Here is a 10492-nt window from a genome sequence, read left to right as displayed (position 1 = left end):
GGAATGCTTTACAAACATTCAGAGATGGACTTACACACTTGCTTTACTTCTCTCGGGGATAACTTTGTCGGAGATGAAATGCCGGGTTGGTAGCGAAGCTCCAAATGCTCAACCATACCACCAACAGGTCTCGCACACCACAGCCGCTCTATCACATGATGCATACTGCTCCAACGTGCTACGGTTCTGAGGCGAGTTACGGCGTGTCGCAAGTTTTGTGAGGTGCTTTCGTGATATTTAATGGATCGGATTACATTTTTTATTTCTCTCCGATATCCGATCCAGTAATTTAGGTCAGTATCGGACCGATACCGACACGTACTATCGGATAGGGCTGGGCGATATGACCCAAAATTCCTATCTCGATATTTTTTAGCTGGATAGCGATATAAGATATATATCTCGATTTTTTTTTTTTAAAGCCATAAGTTAAGAACAAAAAGAGAGTTCTTAGTCACACTGTGTCCCAGATGTCACACGGGCACTTTTATTTACATACAGCATAGATATTACTCAAAAATAAATTATCAGCATTTATTAAATAATCATGGTCCATAAATAAAAGAAAACAATGTTGTTTTTGTGCATAACAAAAAGCTCACAATTGTGCAGTCAAAATGTAAACTAATAGACGCTGAGCATAATAACAAAGAGACAGATTTCACAGCTGCACCACGTCTCTGAACAGGTGCCATTTGTGGTCCTTATACACACACAGTACGTATCACTCCGCGAGGCTCCTCCTCGGTAGCCGTTATCCTCCGACAATCCATCAAGCGGTGCAGCTCCGTAGCTTAGCAAAGTCATATTAGAACATTTTTTGACAGATTGCTGAGCGCTGTGTACCACATAAAATTGGTTCGCGGTCAGTAAGCACAACCAGAATTCATACATAAGGCGCGCTGTCGATTTTTGAGAAAAGGAAAGGATTTTAGGCCGTGCAGCCCCTCCGGGCTGCATGTCGTTAGCGCGGTTAGCTCGTTAGGGCGGTTAGCTCGCTAACATGTTGACGCCGTCCAGCCCCACACACGGTAACTCGCTAACGGAGATTTTCCGCTTTCATCTTGTCATTGCCTGCAGGTGAAGCTATGGGGGAGGGGGAGTTGGGTTCAGTGAAGGAGAGGCGAGGCCGAGTAATGTTGCGTAGAGACAAAAGTGGACGAAAGAGAGGCAAACCTGCAGCTCCACAAGTATAATTATAACGTAACATAGACTATATCGATATAAACGATATTGTCACATCTTATATCTCGTATGAAAATATATCGATATTTTTAAAAAACTCGATATATCGCCCAGCCCTACTATCGGATCGGTCCATCTCTACCAGAAACTGTAACTGAAGTTACCAGGGCTTGCCAGTATTACAGTGTATCATAGTGCTTCCTCTTGTAGCACAGTTATTGATACGCTGGTGCCAAATAACAGTGTTTTTGATAATACATCAAACCCAGTCATTTACACTTACCCGTGTTATGACTGTGTGACTCTTCACTTAACTAGTAAATGAGGGAGAGTGAACAAAAGTTGGACTGGGCAGCAAGGAAAAGCTGAAACTGAAAACTATTAGAGATACTGACATAACAAAGCAGTGCATAATACAGTAAATGCAGTCCCAGTCAGAAGTTTGGACACACTCTTGTAATCCTACTTATAGTGACGTCACCTGGGTGATTGTCTTGCAGCAGTGCATCAACATGTTAATCAAAGGCAATGTATTGTAATAATAAGCACTTGGAAGTAGGGCTGGGCCATATCATACCGTTCACGGTAATACCAGTATAATGTTGGGCAACGATAAGAAAATGAAATCTCGCAATAGAATATGGGTAAAACGTGCATGCGCGGTGCCTTTGTTTTCATACGCACATGGCGGAAAAAGCATGACGAAGATGGAGAATGAGAAAGGCGAAAGTGGATCGTTGAATGAAACAGATGAACCAGAATTGGTTTGTAAAAATGCTGCAACTTCAGTGGTGTGGGACTGGTTTAGCTTTCATCTGTCAGATAAACAACAAAGCACTATTTTTGGTAGAGCATGCTAGCGGGCCGTCGTTATTACAGTGTTTTTTGGAAAATACGGCACACTTAAAATCAATCCTTTGATGTTTCTGAAAATCGACAGTGCCCCTTATAATCCCGTGTGCCTTATGTATGAATTCTGGTTGTGTTTACTGACCTCAAAACGATTTTATGTGGTACACGGCGCTCGAAAATCTGTCAAATGTTTTAGTACGACTTTGCTAAGCTAGGAACCCGCACCACTTGATGGATTGTCGGAGTATTACGGCTATCGTAGGCAGGAGCCTCTGCGGAGTGATACGTACTGTGCTTCAACATAATATTACCATATTGTGTGTAATTAATTTTTGTGGATATTATACATGGTTATGCTGAGGATTTCTTGGCCAATATTCACTGGAAATGCCTTTTGGTTAAACTGTCAGCAAGGAATTTGTATTTGCACTGTTAGATTTTTAGATAACTTTAATGCACATAAAAAAACAGCTGCTCGTTTAAGTGAAAATACATTGATGTGGGGTTTTTTTGCACTAATAAAGTTGTGGAGTTGTAAAGTATTTTGTCTAGTGTCAATCATATCGTCAGTTATATCGTTATTGCAAATTTTCAAATGGATATAGTGATAAATATTTTTGGTCATATCGCCCGGCTGTACTTGAATGATTCCCATCCCTACTGCGAAGTGTGAATCCTTCCCTCGGGATCAGAATGTAAGCATGATGTTTTGTGGCAGCGGCGGTGACTGAACTGTTGTGTATGCCCACTTAAAAGGGACATCAATGCAGTCGTTTTCACCCGACGTATTTGCCAGATCGGTCTCTCTGCAACTCATTCATCCTCCTCACACAAGTTGAGGGTTTGTCTTTGTCACACAGTGGAGGAGGTCCAGTACACGCTGCTCACTGGCACATACAGATGGCCGTAGTGTGATTTTCTTTGTCCTAAAGCTGACACAAAAAGTCACACTGGCTTTCCACGATTACAACCCCCTCGGTTTTAATAATATGTCATTTTAGATAAGAAATGAATTTCAGCTTTAAAGTAAATAAAGCATGAAAAATGAAAAGGGGAAAAAAGGAAATTACTAGTAATTATCTGGATGTGTTTCTAAGTCTCTGAAATGCTCTATTACTTAAACTGTTCCTTGATTGTAAAATAAGTTTACTGTAATCATAATTGAAATCAGTGTGATACTGTTGTCTTTAAAGGTAAGGTAACAGACTTTTTGGCTAAAGCGGAAACGTTTAATTTGAGCTGCCTGTTAGTATATGATGTATAGCATGCAAATTAGATGAATTTACCCATAGAGTCAAAGGGGAGAGAGATAGAATTTTACAACTGGCTATAAAGGAACCATGGGATTGTCTGTGTAGCGTTTGATGACATCAGTGAGAAAAGATTTGCATAATGCTGAAATGGTTTTATGATCTTTATGCAAAATACACAGTTATTGCAGGGACTTGTACTAAAAGGCGTGTAGTTCAAGCATAATTTGAAAAGGGCACAGGCATTAAAACGGCACAATTGCCGGAATTTTCCTGCGCGCAAACGTGCTCGCCACATTTGTTGCTCCTGTGGGTTGGAAATTAATAATGAATGCTAATCTGTTATTTGTAAATGCCACCAGCTGACCATGTAATTTCCCTCTGTAGGGTTGGGTGACTACAGCTCTGCTCCCAGCCAAGATCCTCAACAGCCACGTGATGGGGATGGGTTTGTCCCAGCGCGCTCGTTACCTCAAGAAGCAGAAGCAGGGGTAGACGGATCGGTGGAGGCCAAGACAGAGGGATTAACGACTCGTCCGACTACCATCATCATCATCACGGATCCGAGCAGATGAACGTGACAGTTTCTGGGCAAACATCTCAGTTTTGTCTCCCTCTGAAATTTGCTAGCTCATAGATGATGTGAGGCAGTATCTGGCCACATTAAAAGCATTCAATCCAAACAGTTGTGCAAACAATATTGATTAAAGCGTTGCTCTTTACTAAGTGAACAGCTTTAATGAATGGGACACTAATGTTAAAACTAAAACCAACAACAACAACAAAAAAATAACCATCTGTCTGCAAAGCGTAATCAAAAAATGAACCCCGCGGGAGAAGATTTAAAAGATTTGGACGTGTCTGTTGTTTCAGACCTCCTGTGAGTTTGTGGACTAGCTTCAAGCTGCTTAATAAAAACTGGAGGCGCTTACTGTTTTGAAAGCACTTAGTGAGGTATCAAGACTTATGAAAAGTTTATTTTTTCAACCATTTCTACTGTGATGTTAAAAACGTCCTTAATTCCATCATTGTTGTCGTCTGCAAACGCACAACTTTCTGTTGAAAAGTACCACATGCTTATTCAAAAACATCCTTTTTTTTTTAAACTTCCTCTACTGTTGATGGGTTAGCGAAGGTGCTGCTTGTGTCATTTAACCCAACTATACATTGCGTGTATAAACATGAAGAGCATAGAGGGAGAGTTTGTGATGGTTAGAATACTAAAAATGTGTTTTGTTTACAGTCATGATTGAGTTTCTGTGTCATTCTCACAGCACACTTGACATTCCAAAAATGTATTTTATTCCACGATAAATGAGTGGGTGGCTTGTTTTTTTTTCTATGCAGTAAGTGGGTCACATCAACATTTATCTCCATCTTTACAGACGTTTTATTTTTTCTCAAGTCTTGGATTCGCTGAAATGTTGTACCCCATGTACAGATGAAGTGAAGCAGAAAACAAATTCTAATCTGACATTTGTTTGACATTCTTTTGTGACTTTTGACTTCATCCAGTATGGCAGTAGTGGTCTCACACATTACTTGCTTTGTTTGGAGTAATCTAAATGTTGTTAAGGTGTACTGTCGTTGCAGACGTCAATAAAAATGCTTTTCAACTAACTTCATCCAGTCGTTTGTCCACATGTCCTGTGTTCAGTCACCTTTTTTACCCCTCAGCCATAAAAGGCTCATAGGGCATTGTTGTCATCCCGCTGGGCAGGCAACGTGGACACGCAAGTTTGTGAATATGATAAATCAAGAAGAAGATGATGTAGGATTTTCAAATTGATACCATAGGTGTATTTACTAAAAATCTTGGGTGCATTTGAATCTCAGTGACCTGGATGTCATGTTTCTGAAAATCACCTAGGATTTTCACATTTATAGCCATCGGTGTATCTAGTAGGAAGCTGAGGGGTAGCAATGGTAGCCACCAGTATTTTTCGTAACTGGCATTTTGAATTGTGTATTTTAGCCAACTAGCCATTCTCTTCCACTTATTCTTATCATGGTCGTAGGGAGGCAGGAGCCTATCCTAGCCACCAAAGGGCGAGAGGCGGATTAAACCCTGAACAGGTTGCCAATCTGATGCAGGGCTTAACACAGCAAGACAGACAACCATTCGCGTTCACATTTACACCTAGGGGCAATTAAGGCTCACCAGTTAACCTAACCCCACTAATTGCATGTGTTTGGACTGTGGGAGGAAGCCGGAGCTCCCACAGAAATACCAGGAGAACATGAAAACTCCACACAGATAGGCCCTGGCCAGATTGCAGACTCAAACTCGGGACCTCCTTGCTGTGAAGCGACACCTGACTACAGTATGCCTCATGTATTTTAAACTATATTAATCAAATGTGTCAGTTACGTCTTTGTAGTTTTTTAAATTTTATTCTTTAGGATTTATAGTTGGTTAAAATATAAATTAGCTTTGTAGACAGTCATCAGGTACCAAAAAGTTGCAGTTCCTGAAATGCCCACTTAAGGCTGCCTTGAAAAGAGAGTCGACCGCACTGATTCCTATGTTAAAATGCCAAACTTTACATCATGTTCAGACCCTGGAACGTAAAACAAGTTTGGTCTTTATAACTGAACACCTGCACACTTGTGCAGATAGTGATTTATTTAGTTATTTTTTTTTTTTTTTAAAGAGAGGAAAGTCTAAGATGTTTTGTACATATGCAGAGGAAGGATATAGTGAACAAAGTATGGCAACCGTGGCAACCCCTAAATGGAACAGAAGAAGAAGATAAATTGCTACATTTTTATTAAAGCTTTAACTCTGCATCATGTTCGCACAAGTGGACCTTTCAGCTGTGGTTATCGTGTATTTCCTTGCTGTGTGGTTAATTTCACTGTCCAATAAGTCTGAGGTGCCTCGGTGGAATTCTACTATCTTATTAGTGTGGTATCTGTGCATGAATTAGCAGGCGTTTGTGCACACAGCCTAAGGATGTACCCTGCCTACAAGGCTTACTAGTATTAATCTGATAATTTTCAAATCCATCATCTTGTCTAAATGTGGTCACTTCTGGCTCCAAAAAAGCCAACCACAAATCAGTTGGTAATGTCACTACGTTTTATGTACAGCCTGTGGTTAACGTGTGTGTCTATCACATACCATCACACCTAAATGCTAAGTGTAAAAACTCTGTAAACTCTACTGTGTAATGAATTTGTCTTACATACCTATATTTAACACTGTGCGTGCTAATTACCAGCTCACATAGCTTCCTAAAGTGGCTTTTTACCATTTTTGTCATTTTCACAGTCCATACCAATGTGCTGCTTTTTCACTGTTCTGCCTCTTCCCTCCCAAACATCACTGTCCGGTTCCCATGCCAACAGTTTCTGGGAGATTATTCCGGTGCACTGGTATGGAAGCTGCGGAAATGTGTCATCACAGAGAATGTAGGAGGGGAGAGGAGCTCTGTGTGGAGGGATGCCCAAAGGAAGAAGCGAGTGGGCTGCGGAGATGTATATAAAGAAGATCTCAGTGGCGATCAGACTCCACTGCTTACTCGCACTTTGTAATTTCACTGCAGTTTTAAGAACGACGAGCAGATTGGAAAAGGAGCAAAACAGGATCTCTCACATCATCTTATCAAGCAGAACCTTCAGAGAGATGTCAGCCAGCTTTTGCTGATTGACTACTTCATATTGTTATACATTTTACTCTTTTTTTGTTTTAATTTATTTTTGTATTTTCTGTCCCAAAACAGTCCAGGCTGATTTGACACTCAAGAATTTTTAAAACAAAACCTTTAAAGTCGTACATGCTACGCTTCCGTCTCCCTTAAGAGCTTCACTGTCTACAGCTCATCATCCTCACATTTGGGCCACTGTTCACCATGGCGACCAGCATGGACACGCTCCCTGCCCATCTGCTGCCTTTGGTGATGGAGGAGTTTCCCCAGTCTCTGGCCACAGCTTGTGTCTGCAGGGCAGGACAACGTGAGCCCCGCCTCCGCTGCGTGCAGTGTGGCATCATCGAGGAGGAAGAGGAGGACTGCTCCACCCTAGAGGAGGACCAGGCCCTGCGCTCGTTCCTGCAGACCGTGGAGAGCCTGAGGAGGAGTACCAGATGAGCTGATCCAAAGGGAGTTCTAGCACGACTGTGACATGTTTGACCTATTTGGCTTCCCTACAACCCGTTTGGACCAACAGATGTCTACAGTGTTATGGATGCAGACTGTGCTGACATGAAACCTCTGTGGGTGGTGGTTTTTTCACCATCATTGTTGGAGAACATACAGTACATGCCAACTTGGCAGCAGAGACTGCACTGAGTGAAGACATTGAGAACTCTTTGTTATCATAGAGCCAGTTCAAAGGTACTGGCATATACATATATTTTATCTACACTGTCAGAACAAATGACCTTTATTGTATTCAATATGTGCACAGCTTTACCATCACCCTGCCGCACTGCTATTTGTCATGAACACGATTAGCTTCCTTGTTGTTTGTGTTCATACTGCCTGCTGTTAAGATTTTGAATTTCATATAAAAACTTTGTGTTTGAACCTTTATTTTGTTGCCTGTCTGTAATTAATATATAAAATTTCCAGTTAAAGCTGAGAAAAACGCTCAGTACATCAATATGCTACAATTATTCATACCTTATAGTAGAAGCTGTGTTTTGAGGAGGAATGTTGATTTACAAGCTATTAGATTTTTTCTTCAGGGCTAACCAGGCGGTGGCACTATTGACACACTTTCTTTGAGCTACAAAGCGCAGAGTATACTGTCCTACTCAACAGCCCAGCTTAACGCCATATTCACAGCTGAAATCTTTAAATTATCCGTGTCACTGCAGATATAACTCAACTTTATCTTTGAGAAATAAACAAAAGAAGCAATTGTGAAGAAACAGCTACACTGCTGCAACACACACATAAAAAAGGTGATGAAGGATTTTCACCTCTTCTTTTTTCCCATCATGTGACTGATTTCTTCTCGCTTTGATTATCAAAAGGGGTCTCTGCACTATCAAGCTCCAGCTCTGCTTCATCTTTGCACTCTCATAAATGTGATAGTGTTTCAAAGGCAAAAACAAACCCTTAGTAAAGGAGCTGTTACACAGAATGAATGAATGAACAGTTGTTTGAATCACGCATGGGTTCACTTGCTGTTTCTCCATTTCTCAGTGATTTTTTAGAAAATAGTGAAGAAAAAAAATTGGTTTTGGTTTTTTTTGGAAAAACACTCTGCAGATGTCTGCTGTATAAATGAATTCAATTACAGATACTGTATGCCATCTGGAGCCTGTTTAATTTTTGGTTGTTATGTAAATATCATTTCATTGTGGAGGAGCTTTTTCAGATTTCTGCATGCTGGAAAACAACTCTTTTAATTCCCTTTGCTCCGTCACTTAATGTTGCGATCACTGCAGTGGTGTTCAAGTCAGACGCTTCCTTCCCAACAAAACTTTTGCCACCAGACTGAAGGCCGCAAATATTTGGTTTTAAATCATTCATATTAAGAAAAAAGAATTACTCACAGTAAAATAATGAATATTTCCATTACTCATTCATTAAAAGCTATGTGCAGGAATGCCCTCAATAAACCCTTAGACTGTCATTGTAATTTGAAAAAGCAATGGAGGTAATTATATATACATACACAGGCTGAAAAAGAAAGGTTTCATGTGATTCTATAGAGTCCTGTGAAAAGGAAGAGAAGAAAACAGTTTAAGTTCGAAAAGTTGCAGGAGATGACCATAATCCAGAGCACTATATTTTGAGAAAAGCCTATCACAACACAAATAAACTCATACCAACTTTTAAGCACGGTGGTGGAGGGATGATGATTTTTTTTGGGCTTGTTGGTCACCTTGAAATTACCGTGTTGACCATGAATTCCTCTGTGTACCAAAGTATTCTAGAGCCAAATGTAACATCACCAGTCCAACAAATACAACTCGACTGAAAATGGGTCATGGAACAAGCGATCTAGATCTCCAATAGAATGACTGAAAAAGAATCATGGTGTTACAATGGCCTAGTAAAGGTTGCCTCAACCTGAACTTAAATGCTATGAGGGGGTCTTATAAGGGCAGTACATAAAATGAAACCTCAATGAACTGAAGCAATGCTGTAAAGAAGATTTTGGGCAAAATTCTGGAAAAATGTTCCAGTGGTCACTTTTTTTTGCTAGGCTTAGAGATATACAAAGACTGACATTATGTGGAAAAGAGCTCAGCCTCTGTGCACTTCTGAGTCCACCTTAGGACAAATCACCAATCTGTTATAAGGCTAACACAGACAGACAACCACACTTACCCTGACATCTATAGGCAATTTGGAGTTGCTGACCTGTATGCAGTTGTGCCTCTGAGGAAGGAAACCCACACATGCAGTACAAAGGGTGAACATGTAAACGCTGCACAGACAGCTTCCTTCAAATTCAGACCTCCTTGTTGAGAGCTGACATGACAAATATTGAGTTTATTGAAGCATTTCTGAAATATTTTTGTCCAGTGTCCCAAGACACCCTGCCACAGCCAAGCTCAGCTTGTGAGACAAGAAGGACACTGCACAATCACACGTCATGGCTGGAAAAACATTCACCGACAGCACAGTGCAAGCTGCAGGGTTTTTAGAACTATTTGTCCCTGCGGAATTTCCTTGTTTAGGGTACTGAAAGAAAACTACAAAGTCCTCTGCTAGATTAGGGTTTTCCTCTAACTATAAAGTGGAATTAGGACAGAATGTACCAACAGCGTACCATTTTGTAAATGTAATAAATGGTATTCTTGATATATGAAGAAATTTGTTCACAGTAGAAATAAATGACCACACTGATACACCTGTATAAACATTAGGTGTACTAGAAAAATAAAAAGGTTTAAACATTTGAGTTTAAAGAATTAAAAACAATTAAATTCACCTTATTTGACCTTTTAATAAATAAAGAGAAAAAAAACATTATTAGGATAAATGGAACAGATTTGTACTTTTTGTAATAACCCAATTTTGCATTTATTAAATTAGTTGCATACAACATTTCTACGGTTGCACTTAGATATGGTATTTTTTTTTTTTTTTTTTTACCACTGTTGCTGTTTTTCTGGCATAGAGTGACTAATGGAGTTCATTTAGAGTAAACTAATGGTGACATTATTGTCTGTATTTTTCTTAACATCACTGGGTTCATGTTATGCCAGGTCATGTGTAATTGACCACTCTAATAGGATGCAT

At 40.1% G+C, this 10492-nt stretch overlaps 1 protein-coding gene across 1 annotated transcript in view; it reads left to right on the top strand.

Moving 5' to 3' along the window:
* hsd17b12b (hydroxysteroid (17-beta) dehydrogenase 12b) overlaps positions 1 to 4912 on the top strand; it is a 29437-nt gene extending 24525 nt beyond the window's left edge. The window contains exon 11 of the mRNA XM_005749621.1: positions 3675 to 4912. Coding sequence (XP_005749678.1) covers positions 3675 to 3782 — 108 coding nt within the window. The 3' untranslated portion in view covers positions 3783 to 4912. The remainder of the gene's footprint in view (positions 1 to 3674) is intronic.
* The last annotated feature ends 5580 nt before the right edge of the window (positions 4913 to 10492 follow it).

This window comes from Pundamilia nyererei, unplaced genomic scaffold (genome assembly GCF_000239375.1).
Source record: "Pundamilia nyererei isolate P.nyererei 1_Seehausen unplaced genomic scaffold, PunNye1.0 scaffold00251, whole genome shotgun sequence".
Classification (NCBI taxonomy): Eukaryota; Metazoa; Chordata; class Actinopteri; order Cichliformes; family Cichlidae; genus Pundamilia; species Pundamilia nyererei.
Note: the sequence above shows the minus strand (reverse complement) of the source record. Positions and strands in the feature narration are given on the sequence as shown.